The 21,038-nt window shown below is 40.5% G+C and overlaps 1 protein-coding gene across 6 annotated transcripts in view; it reads right to left on the reverse strand.

Moving 5' to 3' along the window:
- SIDT1 (SID1 transmembrane family member 1) overlaps window positions 1–21,038 on the reverse strand; it is a 94,946-nt gene that overhangs the window by 53,044 nt on the left and 20,864 nt on the right. For 5 of the 6 annotated variants that reach the window (XM_073231657.1, XM_017655947.3, XM_037013113.2 and 2 more), the window contains 2 exons: window positions 6,733–6,854; window positions 5,565–5,735 (listed from right to left, as the gene is read on the reverse strand). In XM_073231657.1, coding sequence (XP_073087758.1) covers window positions 5,565–5,735; window positions 6,733–6,854 — 293 coding nt within the window. The remainder of the gene's footprint in view (window positions 1–5,564; window positions 5,736–6,732; window positions 6,855–21,038) is intronic. The other variant, XM_073231658.1, reaches the window with a different exon arrangement.

Here is a 21,038-nt window from a genome sequence, read left to right on the forward strand (position 1 = left end):
AGAAGGCTAGAGGAGGCTGGAGGTGCAAGTGCTCATACGGTGCTGTACTTCTTATTCTAGCCCAAATATTTTCTGAATTGTGAATTATCCCAGGTGTATTACTTGACTCTTTCTCCCTTACAACTTTATTGCTGCTGTAACACATTCTGGTCCTTATCATTTTTTATTCTCTATTCAAAGAGCTTTTCATTTGCCCATTTGCCTCCACCTTCCCCTTTCTCCAGTTCATCTTCCACACTGCCACAAAAGCCATCTTGAACAGTCAGATCTGCTCATCTTATTTTGTTGCTTAAAATCTTTTAGTGGCTCTCAAAACTTGCAAGATCAAGTCTAAACTTCCTAGTGCAGCATACAAGATCTCGAATATCAAGGATGGGGTGCCACCTGTTTCTCTGCCTGCCTCCTGTAAGGCTGCCTTGGGCACCGTGGTGCCTGCTACGAGTGCTTCCGCTGGGCCTGCTACCTGTAACTCGGCCTGTCTGCCGCAGGCACCTGCACTTTGGGTTTCAACACGTTCCAAAGTGAACCTATCCATTCTTCTCTCCCTTCTCAAAATTCTCATTTTCTCTTAGTGGCACCACCATCTTCAAGTGGGGCAGTCATCTTTGATTCTCTCATTTTTCTGCAGCCCAATCAGGTTTTGTCAATTTGTCCTATAAATTCAATTCCTCTCATTATTTTTCTTGACCACTGTCTCAGCCTTCTAATTTCTCTGCACAGAGTCTTGTCCCCTTTGAATCTGTTCTGCACACAACTATCACAATTTAGACAACTGCCTTAACACGTCGTCCAAGCTCCCACTCCCCCATGATCAGGTGCCTGCCAGCTTCTACAGCTTCCTGCTCTTCCCTGTCTGCAACTTCACACTGAGACACTGAGCACCAGGGCACTGAAGTTTGGGAAAATGAGTCATGGCAAAGTTGTGCGTAAGTGAGTGTGAAGGTGGGTGAGGGATAGTTAGATGGCAGGAAGTAATGCTTTAAGGCAGGATTTTATTTTCAAAGCTGCATTTAAATAAATAAATGTTTTATGAAGTTAAGAACATATCTAGGGCAACATAAAAATTGGGAGCAGAGTTTTAAACAGAAAGTAGAAATAGCAGGTTATAGCAGGAAAAGCTTAGAACTGAAAGTCAGGAATAGAATCTAGCTCTGATTTCATTCTTTCCTAGCTGTGTGAGTATAGACAAGTCACTTAATCTCTCTGGGCATCAGATTGCTCCTTGGTAAAAATGATGTGACTGGATTGATTCCCAAGGTTGCTTCTATTCTTAAAATTTGTAATTCTAGAAAACAAAATCATAGAACATGTTTCATATACCTTTTAGTCTGTCTCAAAAACATACAACAGCAACTGCAATGTTAGGAATTTTGAGTTAATTCTTCAGTGTTTCTCTTAATACCTAGAGTCTAGATCTCACCACAGTCCTCGGCTCTTGCCTATTACCAACATCCTCTGGCTTTCTGGGTCACAGGCAAGGCTGGTGTGGGGCAATCCAGAGCCAGGAAGCAAGTGACATGAATATCTCAGTTACCATCTCTTCTCAGGCTTATCTTATTCTCACAGTCACTGTATACATTTTGAAATGCTCTGAATACCTGGTTGCTGAGGTCAAGGCACATTATAAAAGGCGGAAACAGAAAACAATGTGAGGAGGAAATAGATTTGCACTTTCACCAGCATGCATATCATTCATTAACACTTGCATAGAGTTGTGACCTTATGACTTCAGCCTCACAGAATTCAGCTCTCCAAAGAGTCTACTTTGTCTCACAGAAAACCAGCCCTAGAATTCCAGCGCACTGCCACCAGGTGACAGTGACAGGTCAAAGACACAGAGACCAATCAGGAAATGCAAGGCTTTTCCACAGTTCAAACTACATTCTGTTCCAGTAATGTGCTGCTGCCTCCTTCAAATATGTATCATGAATTCCTATATTGTTTGATATCCCAAGTAGATTTAATTATTAAAACAATGAAATGTAAACGCCATTTCTAGAAATTGCTTAAAGGCAGTGCTTCTCAACTCTGGCTGCACATTACAATCACAGGGGAACTTAAAAAATATAGATGCTAATGCTCAAACCTCCCTCCTAGAGACTCTGATTTAATTAATCTGGGTGGGTTTTATCCACCAGAGAATCTTTTTCTGCTTTCTTTTTTTTTCTGGGGATGGTGGGGAGTTCTTTGTTCTTGAAATTATCATATCACATTTTTCTACAACAAAACTAATGGAGAGACTTGGAAAAAAATGCTGTGATTACTTCTCCATCCTTCTGACCATTCATTCATCTATTTTCCCATCTGTCTTTATGGGTATACACTGTCAAAGGGCGTAGAGAAGACCACGACAACTATTTAATTTCTATTAGCAATTCTGCTGACTACAGACTTCTTTATAAACTGCCTTGGAAAATTTAAGGAGAGCTTTATAATAGGACAGAGCAAACTGTTTAGAAAAATAAGCTACAAAAAAGTAGTATATACTAATTTGAAATATTCTGATTTTAAAAAGTTAAACCTTTTAATTGAAGTACAACAAAGACAGAAAAGAGCACAAGTCATAAGTATGTATCTGAATAAATTCTCACCAGGTAAACATAACCATGTACTTCCTCTTTCCTTCCTAAAGTTACCATTATCCTGACTTCTAACATTACAGAATGGTTTTGCCTGTTTTTAAACTTTATGTAAATAGAATGGAACAGTATGTATTCCTTCTGTCTGGCTTCTTTTCCTTAACACTGCCTTTGTGAGGTTTATCCATGTTGTTAGGTATGGCAGGAGTTTGTCCATGTTTATTGTGTAGTGTTGAATGAGTAGCACAAATGCCTAGGCATTGTGTGTATCACCAGGAGTGGCACTGCATTGTCAGCAGTTTGGCAGGTGTAGCGAAATCTCATCATAGTTTTAATTTGTGTTCCTGGTAGCTAATGAAGTTGGGCTTTTGGACCACTTGGTAGCTTCTTTGTTGAAGTGTCTATTCATGTCTCTTGACTTTTTTTCAATGAACTTGCCTTTTTCATTTAAAAAAAACAAACAGGTATAAAAATTATACTAGTCAATTCAAATAACTGGTTTATGGTTTTGTTTGACTTTGTCTACTCTCAATTTGCTATCAATTAATTCTTTTGTGCTTTTTAATTACTTCTTTTTTACTTTAAGTTTTATTTTCAGTTCTTTTTCTAACTTCCTGAAATGGATACTTAACACACTGATTTTTAGACATTCTTCTTTGCTAACATCTACATTTGAAGCTATACATTTTCCTCTAGGTGTTGCTTTAGTTGCATCCCAGAAGTTTGGATACATCATATTTTCATTATCATTTGTTCAAAATATTTTCTAAATTTTATTGTGATTTCTTCTTTTATCTCATAAGTTATTTGGAAGTAGACCACTCAATTTCCAAACATTTGGAGATTTTTTTAGATATCATTTTGTATTTGATTTCTATCTCAGTTCCATATAGAGGATTTCAGTCCTTTGAAATTTATCAACATAGGCATTAAAGTTTGGCACTTTTGGTAAATGTTACATGTGCATGTGAGAAGCTCAGGTGGTCTATCATTTTGAGATATAGGTTTCTAAATATATTAATTAGCCCAAGTTTGTTAATCATGTTGATCTGCTCTTTTATATCAGGCATTGGCAAAATTTTTCTTTAGGGGCCACATAGTAAATATTTTAGCCTTGCAGGCCATTATGTCTCTATCCCAACTGCTCAGCTTTGTCATTGTTGCATGAAAGCAGCCAGATATAACATGTAAATGAATGGGTAGGTAGGGCTGTGTTCCAAAAAATCTTTGTTTACAAAAACCAGTGGCCAGTCTGTGGGCCATGGTTTTCCAAAGCCTGTTCTATCTAATCACCACATACAGACATACATAAATACATATATTCACATAAATATGCATGTCTATGTATATATATATATATTTCAAATTTTTATCCGCTTATTCTACTAGTTATAGAGAATTCTCCCACAAAGATTGTGCATTTTTCCTTAGTTCTCTTTTTCATTCTGCAGCTGTTGCTTTGTTTATTTTGAAGTGATGTTACTAAGTGAATACAAATTTAGAATTTAAGTTTATCTTCATGGTGAATGATTCTTTTAGAAATATGAAATGTCCCTCTATCTCTAATAATCTTGACTTAAATAATATCTTGTATAATACCACCTTGATACATCACCTTTTCCCTTGGTTAGTATCAGTATGGTGTTTCTTTTACCATCCTTTTATTTACACTTATATATTCTTTTATTTGAGGTTATACACTTACAAGCAACATATATTGGTTTTCTTTTTTTCTAAATCCCATTTGACATTCTTAGTCTTTTACTTGGCATATTTGAATCCATTTATATTATGTATATGTTTTTTCATTGGGTGAATATAAACATAGATTCCCCTGCTGAGACTCTTCTGTCTCTGTCCTAAAGTTCTAGTGAGAGATCCAGGTCACAGGATTGTTTTCTCAGGTATAATTTCTGTTCCTGAGATCTCATTTTGCCTCAGAAAACCTATTTGTTCCAGTGAAGCTAAGTCTGAACCTGTGAGCACACAGACTTGTATTTACCTGTGTGCCAGTTCCTACACTGAGAAGTGCCCAGACTCATGAGCTCCAAGATTCTTGCCCTATGAAGCTAAAGCCACAGAAGGGTGGGTGATAATGGGGACAGCAGCTAAGGAACTTGCCTGTTTTTTCTTATTGATTTGTAGGAATTCTTTGTATATTTTGTGCATAATGCCTTTGTCAGTTATGTGTGTTAGAAATATATTCTAGTCCATGGTTCTTTTTGTTCTCTTAATTATGAGTACAAATTCTAGTTTTTACCATAACCAATTTAACACTATTTTCTTTAGAATTTATTTATAACACTGAGAGGGGAGGAAATGGTTTGAATCCTTGAGAAGTCTTGAGTTTGAGGCAGAAAAGTCCCTGAAGTTTATGGCCTTATTAAGGAATGACCCTAGCCTTTCTGTTTAAATTTTCACACATATTTATGCAATATTTTCCAAGAGTAATCTCTGGGAGAGAACAGATCCTTTGGAGACAAGGCGTCCAAGTGAATTTATTATAGTCTACGTCTAACATAAACAATTTGAGGTGGTGGATCCAAAGTGATTTGGATCCCAGCCTGGATGGAGAAAACTGGAATAGAAATAGGAGTAAGAAAAAAATAGCTTAAGGTCTTTCTTAAAACAATTCCAAAACTCCCTGCAGAAGAGTGGCACTGGTGAATAATGCAGAACTACCCAGTCACCAGTGCCTCTTGCTCAGATGACAGGCAGGACAGGGTCCTCACACAGCACTCTGAAGATGGATGCCCTGTGGGGGTCAGCTGCCCTAATCCCGTGCACCAGCCTCCACTGTGTCCTCCCTGCTGCCCAGATTAGTGCTCTGCTGCCCAGCGGTGAGCAGGAGAGTTCAGAAGGTGCTAAAACAGTACTCCAAGGGGGGAGTTTCCTTGCTGAGTGCTGATCTGGAAGGAAGGAAGCTAGACTGAGCACGCACGAGCAGGGGAAGAGCAGAGAGAGGCCACCGTGGGCCCTGCTTACTGCAGCTGGAAGTGCTTGAGCTTGGTGACCAGCAGTTTGTACTGGGCACCCAGGGGCGCCATGGACGCTACATCTACAAATATCGGTCGCTCCAGAGGTCCTGTTTCATTGGTTGCTTCCGAGGGACACAAGGTGCGGCTCACTCCCTGGTAGCTGTAGCTCCTCTGGTACCTGCAGCGGCCAGTGAAGGAGAGAAGCAGCAAGAACAAGGGAGACTCGATGAACAAGCTAGAGAAAAAACGCATCTCAGTCCACTTCTCCGCTGATTTGTTTCAGAATCCTATGTTTTAATGTTTAGACTGGACCTATTGATAGTGATTTTTGAGCTAGTGTGTTAGCTCGGGTTTGTCCCATGCCAGGGGTATGAGGACTGCTCAGTGCTGGCCGGTTCCTTCAGGCTGTGTCACAGTACACTGACCATCCTCCTCGTTTAATGAGGAAAAAGTAGGCAATTTTGAAGGGGAAACTGTCCTCATAGAACAACTGATTCCATTTTTCTCTTCTTTGAAGGTTTTGCTAAAAGAGTCCCGGAGCCCAAGTCAAGGCTTTCAGAATTAGCATTTCAACCCTCAGATTTCTCAGCCTCTAAAATGATTGAACACCATACTATGTGTCCATGTCTGAATGCTTTCTGTTTTTTTTTTTCTCATTAGTGCTATCGTACCTGTACGGTTTCCTCTGCCAAAATATTTGCTTCACAAGGAAGGGACTTTGTTGTTGCTGATCTTCCACTGTCGTATCCCTAGCATTTAGCACCTAGCAGTGCTCAATAAATACGGAATGAAGACCACACACTCAGTGGGCATTTTGAAGAGTGGAGGAGGTGCTGCTCATTTAAGTTGACTGTTGGGCTTAGCCCTGTCCTCGGTGGATGATACACCAACCAGCCAAGAGCTACAGAACATACTGGATAGAATTAAAAGCTACAAGTTTTTCTAGATGCTAAAAATCTTGGCAGAGTGCTTATCTGAACTTCAAAGCGGATGGAAATCAAGCACAGCTGCCCAGGTCAGGGTATGCACCTCGACCAATGCTTGCACCTAGCATGCAAAATATGTCAGCATTCCAAATGTCTGATTTCTCCTTTTATTAGGGAAAGAGCAATTAAAGTCTATGACCTTGAAAGAAACCAAATGTAATGAAGTTGTCTGGGCAAAGATCCACTTACAGTCCTTGGAAGAGCAGAGGAACCTGCCAGGATAGCACCTCTTTCTGTTGGCGAACCACCACGAGGACTGGGTAGTCGAGGTTCTCCGAGGAACTGTTCACATACACCCGCACGGCATTCACCTGCACATCAGGGTGGAGAGGTGAATCAAATTGCGCATGCACATAGATGCACACCCATGCACACATTGTAGCTGCCATCTGATGTGGTCTTGGGTGAAGCCAAATTGTGGGGGCTTCAAATGGCAGGCAGAGGAGTTTGAACTGGGTGGTCAACACAGATTTGGAGAATGATCCCAGAACAGGAAAAGAAAGATACTGATGTGCTTCTTCTTTTACTTGACTATAAAGGCTAAAGATACAAATACCTGCAAAAATAAGAAATCTACAAGCATCTCAATTGCTGATAAACTTTAATTTTGGCTTGGAAAGTATTCTGTGCTTCAAACCAAAATGTTATTGCCATGTTTTATTAAAGCCTAGCCAATGGCCTGATGCCTCCCCAGCAACAGATAACACAGGGGCTGAGTAGTCTTCTCTTTGCCTGGCTCCAGGGCAGAAATCAATCCCTGGCACAAAATGCTTTTTTATGTGAGCAGCTCCATGGCTCCTTCTGAATACACAAGTCAACCCAAGGACTTAACATTATCATGGCTGTTTCAAAGACAGGAAATTGAATGCTGGCCAGAATCTAGATGGTTTTGTTGTTTTTCTTCAGTTTTTGTATTTATGTGAGCAGCTCCATGGCTCCTTCTGAATACACAAGTCAACCCAAGGACTTAACATTATCATGGCTGTTTCAAAGACAGGAAATTGAATGCTGGCCAGAATCTAGTTGGTTTTGGTGTTTTTCTTCAGTTTTTGTATAACATAGAAAAAACAAAATTTTTAAAAAAGGTAAGATAAAAAAGAAGAAGTAAAATATGATCTTTCAGATGAGATTTTTTCCCCCCATAATGTATTAAAGTCCTCACTAGTGTTGTCTTGAAAATTCCTTTATTAGGGGAAAGAAATGAAACAAGAAAATCTTGCAGTCAAACCCTGAAGATCTCTACATGTTTAAAATGGAAATTGAGAGGACACAGAATAGCATGAATGGTTATTATCATACATTAGTATTTTTTTCTCTTATATCATTTTTGATTAAGCCACTTTGCTTTCATAATGTTAGCACAGTCCAAGAGTAATTTTTTAATTTGATAAGAAGCACTTGATGAAGGGAGTATCTTCTTGTGCCTACCCTCCATGTGTTTCCAATGGAAATTATGCTGCAGCTAATAACTGCCCACACCCTGTCCTCGTGCAGACCTCTTCCCTGAGTGCTGGATGTTCCGCAGGTGCCTCAACTCAACCTGTCTGAAATGGGACCACTTGCTCCCTTCACCCCTCACTTTAATTTCTTCTAAATTTCCTGGTTTGTAGAATGGCCTTCCCATGCAGTCATTCATCTGTGTCAGAATCCTGAGAGTCATCCTTGACTCCTACGTCTTCTACTCCTTCCTCTGTTTCTACTGCTTGACTCCTTCCGCTGCTTCTACTCCTTCATCCAGATCCTTCCCTCCACCCCAATGTCACCCCAATGTCACTTTCAGATTTACCCCAAAGAAATGAGAACAGTATAATGAATCCTTATGTACTTATCACCCAGCTTTAATAATTATAACACCAGTACCATTTTATTATTTAATTTACAATTCTATTTCCCACATATACCCATACTGGACTATTTTAAAGTAAATACCTAAGATCATACCATTTCATCTGCAAATAGTTCAATCTATACCTCTAGGAGATAAGACCTCCTCTTTTTCACATAACACATTACAATGATCACAATTGATAAATTAATAATAATTATTTAAAATTATCCAATATCCACGCAATATTTGAATTTCTTGTTTCAAAACTGCTTTATTTTCAGTTAAAAAAAATTTGGGTACAAACATGATCCACACTTTGCATTTGGTTGATATGTCTTTGACTCTCTTTTAATCTATAGGTATACCTCCCTGCTTTCTTATTTTTATTTTTTTGCACTTTTTTTATTAAAGAAAGCAACTCATAAACAGCAGTAAATCTGAAGTGCCCACATTCTAGATTTTGCTGACTGCGTCATTGATCAGGTTCCTTTATCTCGTTTTTTTCTGTAAACTGGTAGTTAGGGCTAGAGACTTGATTAGATTCAGGGAGCCACATTTCTCAGTTTTTTCCCTGGATTTTGAGTCACAGTCAAGAAAGTTTTTACAAGTCCAGCTTCCTAAGCCTTACATTTTCTTTTAGTATTTTATGGTTTCATTTTTTAAATATTTATATCTCTGATTCCTTTGCAATCAATACTAGTGCATGGTATAAGGGACAATTTCAGTTTTATCTTTTTTCTTATTCCTCTCCAGTTATCCCAACCCCACTTATTAACTAATCTACCTTCTTGCTACTAATCTGAATCCCTCAAGGCTCTTGACCCCTGTCATCTCCTCTAGTTTCTTTACCTGCCAATCTCCTTCATGCCCAATGACTCTGTTTCTCAAAAGGACTGTGTCTCCAGTGACTGACCTTTGGATATCATCCTCATCCCTAAAGTCTCCCTTTGGGAAGTGATATTGCCCCACCCTCCTTTGTGGGGACCCCATGTGGGCTTTGATTACCCCTATGTGGCATGTTAATACCACTGTGAAATAATAGAAAAAATACATATGGTCTCTGCCTTCCATTAATGGCACAGAGCTCCTAAAACCCTTGTAATTTCCTAACTGATATGAGCACAAGGAGCATCTTTGTTCTAATATTTGTTCCTTGACACTAAGTTAATTTCAGAGCTCTCAATTTCTTTGGAATTCCTGGGTGATAGGCATCTCCTTTGTTCTAATGAGGAGACTCTGGGTGGGCTCCTGAATAGCTTCAGGATGGGAGCTGGTCGCCAGGAAGACCAAGCCATGATTAGAAACTTGGAACTTTGAGTTCCACCCATGTTCTGTAGAAAGAGGAGGGAGCTGGAGACTGAGTTAATGATTGGTCATGCCTACATGATGGAGCCTCCATGAATATCTCCTAAGTGCGTGTGAGGTTTGGTTGGTGAATGCATCTGGGAGGGTGGAGCACCTCAACTCCACAGGGACCTCATCCTGTGCATCTCTCCCCTATGGCTCATCCTGAGTTATATCATTTGATAATAAACCAGTAATCTAGTGAATAAATAACTTCCCTGAGTTCCGTGAGCTGCTCCAACAAGTTAATCGAAACCAAAAAGGGGGTTGTTGGAACCTCTGATCTATAGCCGGTTAGTCAGAAGCACTGGTGACAACCTGGACTTTTGATTGGCCTCTAAAGTGGGGGATTGGCACTATTGTAGGACTAAGCCCTAACCTATGAGATCTGATGCTAACACCAGGTAGGTAGTGTCAGAACTGAATTGAATTGTAGGACACTAAGCTGATGTCAAAGAATTGCTTGGTGTGTGGAAAACCTCACACATCAGATGTTAGAAATGTTGTGAGTGTGAGTAGAAAGACATAGAAGTGAGTTTTTCCTACAGATAACCACAAAGCATTTTTCTCATGTAGTCAAATTTATTATTTTTTCTTTGGACACTTCTTCCATCATTTAAAAAAATTGGGATATAATTCACATACCACACACAATTCCTAAAGTGTGCAACTCAGTAGTTTTAAGTATATTCACAGAGCTGTGCAACTATCACCATGATCAAATTCCAGAATGTTCTCATCACCCCAAAAGGAAGCCCCATGCCCATTAGCAATCACTCCTCATTCCCTCCTCCAATCTCTGGTAAGCACTAAGCTAATTTCTGTCTCTCCGGATTGGCCTATTCTGGACATTTCATATAAATGAAATAATATAATATGTGCCCTTTTGTATCTGGTTTATTTCACTTAGCAGAAGGTTTACAAGATTCTTCCACATTTTAGCACTTATCAATACTTCACCTCTTTCTATTGCTAAATAATATCCCATTGTATGAATGTACCACATTTGTTTATCTATCCTTCAGTTGATGGACATTTTGGTTGTTTCCACTTTTTGACTACTACAAACAATGCTGCTATGAACATTCCAATAGAGTTTATGTATGAAAATGTTTTTAATTCTTTTGAGTCTATACTTAGGAATAGAATTGCTAGGTGACATTGTAACTCTATGTTTAACTTTTGAGGAACTGCAAAAATGTTTCCAAAGAGCATGTTATTTTACATTCCAGCAATTTCCATTACCATTATGTAAAAGAGTTCCCATTTCTTCACATCCTTGCCAACACTGTTACTATCTTCTTGATTATAATCATCCTAGTGGGTGTGAGGTGGTATCTTATTGTGGACCATATGGTATTTTAACCGATTTTTACCTGCCTGTCCCTTCTAGCATGCTGCAAACCTTTGGCATCCTTACTGCTGGCCAAATGAATTAGCTTAGAAGCACGATCACTTTTGAGGTTTACAACAACACAAATATTGACCAGCATTATACAGCACATGTTGTAGAACACACTTTAGTTTGACTTTAATCAACAGCAGTCAGAATGGAGGTAAACCCTAAGGAGACCTGTGAACTAGGCAAGCTTCATCTTTTGCTTGTCTGCTTCCCTTTTTGATACCTATGAAGCAACCTCTCTTTCCTTCTTAGGTACTTAGTGCCAGAAGGGATTTCCCTCCATTTTTGTTTTCACACTTTACTCTGAGGCAGCAATTCTCAAATTTTAGTGTGCTTTTTTGGCATTCCCTCAAGCCCCCCACCCCCACCTCTGGCCCCAGAATTTGATTAAGCAGATAAGGAATATGTATTTTAACAAGCACACTGGGGAATTCTGATGCACATGGGTTGGAGCCTACACTTTGGGAGGTACTGTGCAAAGGAAACCATCTAGTGAATGACTCTGTTATGACATGACATACAATCATGAGATCACTAGCATGACTGGAAGCTGGTGTCTGGAGGAGCTGAAATTGGGCTGCCAGGAAAGAGCTCTGCTTGGGAGAAGCATGGAATAGATGTATCCCTGCCACAGCCACCCCACCCAACTCTACTGTTCATCCCCACACCCTAATTTTATTCCTGGTCTGGCTCTCGTAATCCACTTACTTTTTTATTATTTAATGATCATCTTACTAATTATAATAAAAACAAACACAGAGATACTGGCATAATAAATTTGCAAACAAATACATTAGGGTAGGAGATAGAAAACACTGCACAGTTTTTCAAGATGAACAGATAATGTATTACCCCCAGGGAAGGATAGAGTCCTGCTCAAATTTTGCTTTGCTTTTCCAGAGACTAATGTGCAACTGAGAAAATTGGATTATATTTGCAGCAGTGAAGTAAGCTGTGTAAAGTCAAAACTAAACGAAGGACAGGGTATTATCCATGCGTAATGGACCCTGATACCTTGTAACAGACCATTCTTAAGAGCCAGGAGTTTCCCTCCCGCTGCTTCTTCCCATTGTCATGAGCAATTTTATTATAGTCGTCCCCCTTATCCACAGGGGTATGTTCTAAGACCCTCAGAGGATGTCTAAACCTGCAGGTAGTACCAAACACTGCATGTACTATGTTTTTTCCTGTATATACATACCTATGATAAAATGTAATTAGAAAATCAGGCTGAGTAAGAGATTAACAAAAATAACTAATAATAAAATAGAACAATTATAACAATGTATTATAATACAAGTTATATGAATGTGGTCTCTCTCTCTCTCTCAAAATACCTTACTCATCCTGCTTCTGGTGATGATGTGAGCTGATAAAATGCCTAAGTGATGAGATAAATGACATAGGCATTGTGATGTAGTGTTAGGCTACTACAGTAGCGACCTTCTGGCAATATGTCAGGAGAAGGATCATCTGCTTCCAGTCCACAGTTGACCACAATTGACTGAAACCACAGAAGGCAAAACTATGGATAAGATGGGACTATAGTACATAATCTTGTTTTCTTCCTTTATTTGCTACAAGCAGGGAATTGCATTATAGCTAAGAGAGAATAATTATTTAAGTAGTCCCATCTCGTATTATGTAGATCGCAATTATGAAACGTCCTAAAGCTTAGAGGCTCCCTTTTTAATCTTTCAGAACATGTCAGTAGGGAAAAGTTCAAAATAATAAGTAATATAGTTTTGTTGCATAAAGAGGATGAAGATGAATTTAATTCAAACTCTATTTTGGTTTTGCTAAAATAATGAGACTAGGATTTATTAGTTGGAAGATCAGATTAAAAATCAGAAATTATTGGTCTCTATTAATAAGCAACTGTTGTTTTCCCATGTGATCCAGGAAAAGTGACTCCACTTGTAAAATACTTGCAATAGTATTTGCTTATGGTTCATTTTACTAATGTGTAACTGTTTTGGGAATTCTGTTAAGTTCATTTGGGTACATACATTCTTTAGTCCTTCTTTTCTTCCTCCACTCCTTTCCTTCTTCCAACCTTTCTTCCTACCTCCCTGAGTTCCTCCATCATTCTTCAAGCATTCACTGAGTCAGGAGCTATGGGAGGTGCTGGGGATATACTAAAGTCAACCCTGTCCTACAGAAGCTCATGATCTAGTCAGAGAGATAACTGGTGCTATCACCAACAGCATTATGTGATACTATGATAGCAATGTGAGCAGGTGCTGTGGGTACATGGAGAACTAAGAGGCTACCCCTGTGAGGAAGTCAGGGAAAACAACACAGAAGCTGCCCAGTCACTTTCCAAGTTATAGTAAAGTTGGGCTTATCCATATAGGCCCTGCTGTTGCCTGCCTGGTGCACATGACTTTGACTCTAAGTGTTAGAGAAACTTACATTTGGGAAGGTGCTTAGGGGGACCATCTAGCCCAAAGGTGCCATTTCCAGAAAAGGAGCCCCAGATACAGATGTGATGTGACTTCCCCAGAGACATTCAACTATGGAAGAATCATGCCTAGAACCCAATCTTCTTGCAGCCCAGTCTCTATACAATGCTTGGTCAGATCATACTCTCATCACTATTTTGAATCCCTGACTCTATTGAACACCACTATGAATACAGACTTCTCCTGGAACTCCACTGTGAAATCAAGAAGCTGCAGAAACACCATGAATGAAGGGAAGAGACAAGCCAGAGAATAGCTGTTATTTGTACATAAATAAGATACAAAATATCAGTATCTTGAACATATAAACCATAACACACAACAACCCAGTAGGAAAATGGGTAAAGGATACAAACAGCAATGAAGAGGAAAAGAAAGACCAAAGAACATGTGAAAAGATGTACAGCACTTAACACTCATCAGAGAGGTAAAGCCCCGCAAGCATGATGGTACACACTTGCAAGGATGTAGAGAAACAGGAAACCTTGCATATTGCTTATGAAATGTTATTTGGTACAATCACTTCAGGAAGCAAGTTGGTGGTATCTACTAAAGCTGAAGGTAAGTTCACATTACATTCCAGTGTTTCCACTCCTAAATTTATACACAAGAAAAATTCTTACACATGCACAAGGAGTCATGAACAAGAATGAAATGGATGACCTAGAACATGGATCAGTACTGATAACTCTGAAGAAGACAAATTGAGAAAGAGCAGGCTGCTGAAGGATACATACATACTGCATGATCCCATTTATATAAACTTTGTAAACAAGTAAAAAAATACTGTCATCTATCTATCATCTATCTATCTATCTATCTATCTATCTATCTATCTATCTATCTATCTATCATCTATTTATCTATCTATATCTGTATCATCTCTATCTTCTATCTAGCAAAATAACATACAGAGAAATAATAAACACCAAATTTAAGATAACTGTCTTCAAAAGTTTTGAAGGATCTGAGACTTCCCCCCCTTGACACAGTTTCATTGATTTTGATAGAAGACAGATTCCTGGGTGAGAGAAAAAGGACTATATTCCGTTTGTCATGGCAAGCAGCATGAGTATTGGCACAGTTGCACCAGTTCCTGCATCCCCCACGTACCATGCAGGTGATGCGAAGGGATGCGGGGAGATGCCCATGTGCATGCCGTGGGCTGACCTACAGGAGAGGAACCATGAACTTAGGAAATCTGTATCTTTTCTAATGGGCAGTGAGCCTGCTTGACCTTTGCTCCAGGGGGGAACACTATCTCTATCTTCTGAGGCTGTTCACTATACAAATATCCTTGAAATGATAGTATAGAAAACATTTCAATCATTACCTTTCTGTAAGATGTGCAGGAATTAAGAGACCTATGGAGAATTGTCTCCCCAAAAATGGTCACTTTGGGAGATGAAGGGTAGGGATGGGTAGGGGTAAATAGGGAACGCTCATTGCCTTTTTGTTTCTTGAGCTGAGTTGTGTGTACACAGGTATTTGTTATGATATTTTCTATACCTGTTTATATGTCTAAAATGTTTCATAATGATAATGAAAAAGAAGGCATGATGTGCTGGCCTATGTGTTTGCCTGCTTCTGAGTGACGAACCTCATTCTGTAAGGCAGATTTGTTATTCAGAGATGTGGCAAACATTCAGTCCCCGAGACGTACTCTTCTGGATCTCCTGGCTCCTTATGCCATTGTCCATCCTTGCTCTGGTGCTTGGCCTCCTTTCACTGCCTTCACTGATTGTGGCCTCTGTCTCTCAGCCAGCTGTGAAGTTTGCATTGTCTTTGATCTGATTAACACAGCTCATTTCTTCATGGCTTCACACTGGAAAAGAAATATGCTCAGGGGACCCAAGTGAAGCTAGTGCTACATTGAACAGTAATATGCGAGCCTAGAATTGGTTATTAGCTAGAATTGGTTATTAGGTGTATTAGTAGTTTCCTAAAGCCGCCATGAAAGTGCCACAAACTGAGAGGTTTAAAACAACAGAGATGTATTCTCTCCCAGTTCTGGAGGCTGGAAGTCTGAAATCAAGATGTCAGTCAGGCCAGTCTCCATCTGAGACTCAGGGTAGGATCCTTCCTTGCCTCCCGCAGCTTCTGGTGGTGGCTGTGAATCCTTGGTGTGCCTGTGCCTTGGCTCACAGCTTCATTACTCCATCCCTGGCCTCTGTCATCACACGTTTCACGTGTTGTTCTCCTCTCTGTGCACATCTGTGTCCAAATTTCCCTCCTACCAGGATTCCACTCACACTGGATAAGGGCCTGCTTTAATGATGTCTCTTCTCTTGCTTACATCTGCAAAGATCCTACTTCCGATAAGGTATACATTCACAGGTCACAGGGGTTAGGACTTCAACATATATTTTTGGAGGACATAAATCAACCCATAACAGATTTGTAGGATTTTTAAGCAATAAAGTCATTCTCCCAAACTATCAGCTTATCTCCAACTTGTACCCACCTGCCAAGACCCTTGGTGCTCAGTGAGGCAGGCCTTCTGGGAGAGCCCATTATGGGACTTTTGCACAAAAACAGCTGCCCCTGAGCAGAGCAGCCTTGCAGTTCCGAATCCCTTTCTTATTAGAGGCTAGAGAGTCCTATTCAATGGAGCCTTTCATCCCAAGATTTTCATAACTGCTACAGGGGACTGAGCTGCTTCAATCACAGGTTATACTCTTTTTAAAAAAAAAAACATTAAAACAATTCATGTACTGATTGATGTGACTATTTGAAATCCCCTTTGCCTTATTCAGCCTTGGAAAACCATCTCCTGTAGACTCATGCCATATGAAGAAAGATGTGTAGACCTGGTTTTTATTTCTGGCACTAACGCCTACTATCTGGGTGACCTTGGACACATCATTTAAATTCTCTGGGCCTCAGGTTCCTTAACTGTAGAATGGGAACAGTAGCACCCAGACTGTCTACCTCCCTAGACTGTGGTGACAGTGCTTTGTGACCTGCAGAGCCCTGGGAAGGGCAGAAGGCAGAGCTGTCCCCACTGGGCTTCATGTTGGGGCAGTGCTTTTCCACTCCCACATGTTCACTGATCAATCAGCTATGGGCTGTCTGCTCCCCGTGTGTGGAGATATGCTTATAAGCCCAGAAGCCCCTGGCAGAGGAGAAGGTTATATGGTTCATCTCACGTAGGATATTAATTTACTTTCACAGCTTGGCTTCCAGCTTCCCTGGAACAGCTCATTCATCTCACTGAAGAGCTGTTTGCCCCTTGGGAGCTATTTATTCCCTCTGCTCTTAGATACTCAGCATTTTGTATGCAGAGCACTTTTCCTAAGAAGGACGCTTTACAGGCCTCATCTCACCCATTTCATTATGCCAACAGTAATCCAGACACAAATATCTCCATATACACTTTCCTATTTTGGCTTATGATTAAACTTCATACTAAACATTTCCATTCCTAAAAGCATTGTAGAGAGGTATAATAATTAGCAGGCTTGGAATACAGTCTAGATTCTAGCTACTTTATGATGAACTTTGCTCATTCAATAAATGTTTGACTCTCTATCCTGTGCCAGGCATTGTTCTGGGCATAGGAGATATATTCCTAAGCAGTGCAACCTAGTCCCTGCCCTCATTCAGATCACAGGTGTACACATGGAGTGCCAATCAAATAAGCATTGCATTGCATTAACATGCAAGTTCCTATGCAAGTGTGTAGCATAGATTTTCAGGGGAAATATTTTCCTAAGGGATGAGTAGGAATTAATCAAAAAAATAAGTGGAACAGAACAGGAGAACTGTCCAAATAAAGGGAATAGTGTAGTAGTGCCGGGAGCCATGCTACTCAAGCTGTGTAGCAGAGCTCAGGCTGGAGGAAGACCCCCACAAAGCAGGGGCCTTTGCATCTCGCTCCCCCTATTACCCACCTTGCTTTTGTTTCTCTCCATTATACTATTGGCTTTGCTTTTTGCTTGCATTTTTGCCAAAGACTAAGCTAACCTTTGATAAGCAGCACAGAAAGGAGGAGAACATAAACTTCCCAGAAGCTTTTCAGGATAGTGCTCTTGAAGAATAGAACACGCAGGGGCCAGAGGGCGATCTTGGCATAAAATACTGAAACCTACAGTTAGTTGGTCAAACACTGACTGCCCCATCTCCACTAAGTGAGAATGCCCCCCCTTTTTTATTACAATGCTAGTGAAACTAGTGATGGAGAGTTTTATAGAAATAGAGCTATGAGAGAATATTGAATAAAATAACCCTGTCTGACACTTAATCAATCTTCTCATGTTTTCTTCCCTCTGCTACTTCTATGGTCTTTCTTCTTCCTTCCTAATTACAGCCCTTTACTAGAATTTGTGCCTTATATGTGAAATTACCAAATACCATAATTTTCCAAGTGATAAAAATACCTCAAGACAAGTGCTGGGCATAGAAGGCATGGGGCATAAATCTGTAAAGAAGTAAAAAGCTAACATTTTCAAAGAATATTACTTCTCTCTCACTTACCAGCTTTACATCTCCCTGTATGGCCCCGGAAAATGGCTGTTAGCCAGAGACGGGTAAGATTCTTCATGGGAGGAACAACCTAAGACAGGCACAGTTGCAGGGGGCCATCAGGTGAGAAAATGGGGGCCAACAGAGGTGAGGCTTAGAACCTCATCTCCTCAATTTTGAGAGAAATTGTCTACACCCGTGGATATTTTGATGCCCTTGTCTGGCTTGGATTAATACCTAGTCTATAGGCACATACTTGATCATCTACACTTGCCCTCTTACAGCACTAAATCATACTTTCTATCTTTTTCTTGCATCTATCTATGATAGAATAAATATTATGAGGAGATAAAATGTACCCATTGCATTAGAAATATAGATGATGATACCTGCCTAGCTAACTGTAGTAGTGAGTGACCCGTATTTCACCCTGAGCTGATAGACTCCATAGTCACTGCTACATGCTGCACGTTTCTGTGGTCACATGCATTACTTAGAAACCGCTTTGCATAGAAGCAAGAAACACAATAGAGTCCATGTTGCTAAGAAAAGTTTAGGTCAAGGAATAGAAAAAAAATCCCCTGTCTAACACTCGGCTAATCATGTATAGATTAGAAGGAAACAGAAAGAAAAAAGCTTGCCTATGCTTGTTAATCAAAAGAACAAATAAAAAATAATCATATCCCTGTGCAAAGTGGTATAAATAAAGCTGTCATCGGCACTTTGTTGAGAGACCACCTCCATCTGACTCTGTGTCCTCTCTCTCTGTGCACTGACTCCATCTCATCCTTTTGAGCTTCACCGCCCCCCAACCCCTACCCCGCCCCACTGGAGCTGGACTACGGCATAGTAGACATAAGGAGGGATGGAGAAGAGAGAGAGAAGGCAAGAAGCAAGTTTGAAGAATTAAGAGGGAATCCATTTGGCTGAAGCATGAGATATGTGAAGGACCATTACAGTCCTCAAGAGTCTTAAAGTCATCTCAGGAAGGTTGGCACTTTACTCCGAGGGCAGCAGAAAGCCTTTGGAAGGTTTTAAGTGCTACCAGCACAGTGCCACAGCATCCCTGGAAACCCAACGCTGCCTGTGTTCTTGCTGAACAGCTGCCTTCCTGCATCACTGACTCCCAAGTCAGTATCTGGGGAAAGCAGATCTGACTGGCACCACCAAGGCCACATGCCCGTGACTGAGCTTGATGTATGTGTGAAAACAGGTGCTTGCTGTTTAACTTCTGCAGTGGAAGTAGCTCTACCTCCAGTAGAGACTCACAAAATGCAGAATTCCTCCAAACATAGGAATGGGGCGCGGATATTGGGCAGTTAAAACACAGCCAAGTTCTACTACACCTGGAACCCCTTTTACATGCAACACCAAGACACTCTACAGAACAGGTGTACCGTGGAACTGACTTTGGGAAATGCTGTCCAAGGGTTTTTTTTTTACAAGAATTAGTGTCAAGTCAGGTATATTCTGAAAACCCTAACACCTTAATCTTGCCATGTAATACTCATAAAATTTAGTGATGGTACTACCCAATTTTGCACTCAATTCCTTCATATCTTCATGTTTGTAACATTTGCTAATAGTTCCATGATTTGTTCTGTCTTTGAAGATTTTTATCTGTGATATATTTGGAATTAAGCATGTATTTAATAGTTAGTACATACACAGCAAATATTTACTGTTTTTACATGGGTGGAGGTAGTTCAGTTAAGGTTGTAACTTTCAACAAGTCCTAAAAAATACCCCCAGGGTTATCAGGGAAGTGGCTGTTGTTAAATCTTTAGCATTATTTCTGCAAATATTTCTTTCTCTCCATTTGCTTTCTTCTTTTGGGGCTCCTATTATGTTGACATCATGACTGGGTTTGCCTTCCCAAGTTCTTGGTTTTTCTGTTCTATTCTACATCTCTTTAGGTAAATCTTCAGCCTGATCCTCCAGTTCTCTAATCCATTTTTCATTCTAATGTCCAGCACATAGTTGAGGTCTTTACATAAGCAGTATTATTTTTAAAAACTGGGATTTCCAGTTGGTTCATCTTTAATACTGTAACCTGCTTCATTTTAACAATGTCCTCCTATCCATCTCTCTCCCAGGGTAGTCACTTTGTTTATGTTAAAGTCTTAAAGTCTTATTCTTCATTCTTCCTGTTTATTAATTCTGCTACATCTGGTAAAGACCTTTCAGTTTGACGTCTCTCTTCTAGCTTCCTTCTGCAGATGGTTGTCCCTTTCTTCTGTGAGTACTGATTCCCTGGGGTACCTGCTGCCTAGGTAGTCCTGAGAGCCCGTAGGGGAGGAGGTGAATGTGGAGAGTTCAGAGGGAAGGGGTCATGGAATGGAAAACCCCCTTAGGGAGGAGAACCTTTTCACCCCCCTTGGGGGTCCAGTCTGCCCCCCATCTAATTGTACTTCTATCCTCCACTTGCACTGCTCCTGCTTTCACTGTAATCTGCTGGCCTCTGAAGGACTGACGGGGAGGCAGGCAGTGCTCAGTCAGGCGTGGTGGTGACCTTTCCACAGACGCTGTTCCTTGGAGCCCAGGAAGCCCTGGGCTGGTGCCACTTGTTCTTTTCCCTTACGATGGTGATAAGCAGGGCAGGTGGCAATCCACCCAGTCCAAAATGAGGGAGGCAAAAAAGCGCAGTGAAAAAGCCATCTCCCAACTTATTCCTTGCTCATGGCCTCTTCAACTGTGGGCTGCCATTTGCCTCTCACTCCATCTCCTGTCTCCTCAGGTTTCTTGCAGATTTTGCATTAGCTCCTCTGTTCTCCTGATATCCCTCTGGCTTTCCCCTGACCTTCCTCTGGCTTTAGGCATCTCCAGACTAGGCTCCTGGGAGAGCCAGCAGCCTATAGGTTCGCCGACCCCTCAGGTAGCTGGGTCTGCACACCTCTAGCGCAGGATTCCTTTCCTCTTAATTTTTCCTGCCTTTCTCTCTGTCTCTCATTTATATTCCTTCTCCTGTGAAGGGGGTTGGAGAGGGAACAAT

The sequence above is a fragment of the Manis javanica genome, chromosome 3, assembly GCF_040802235.1.
Source record: "Manis javanica isolate MJ-LG chromosome 3, MJ_LKY, whole genome shotgun sequence".
NCBI lineage: Eukaryota > Metazoa > Chordata > Mammalia > Pholidota > Manidae > Manis > Manis javanica.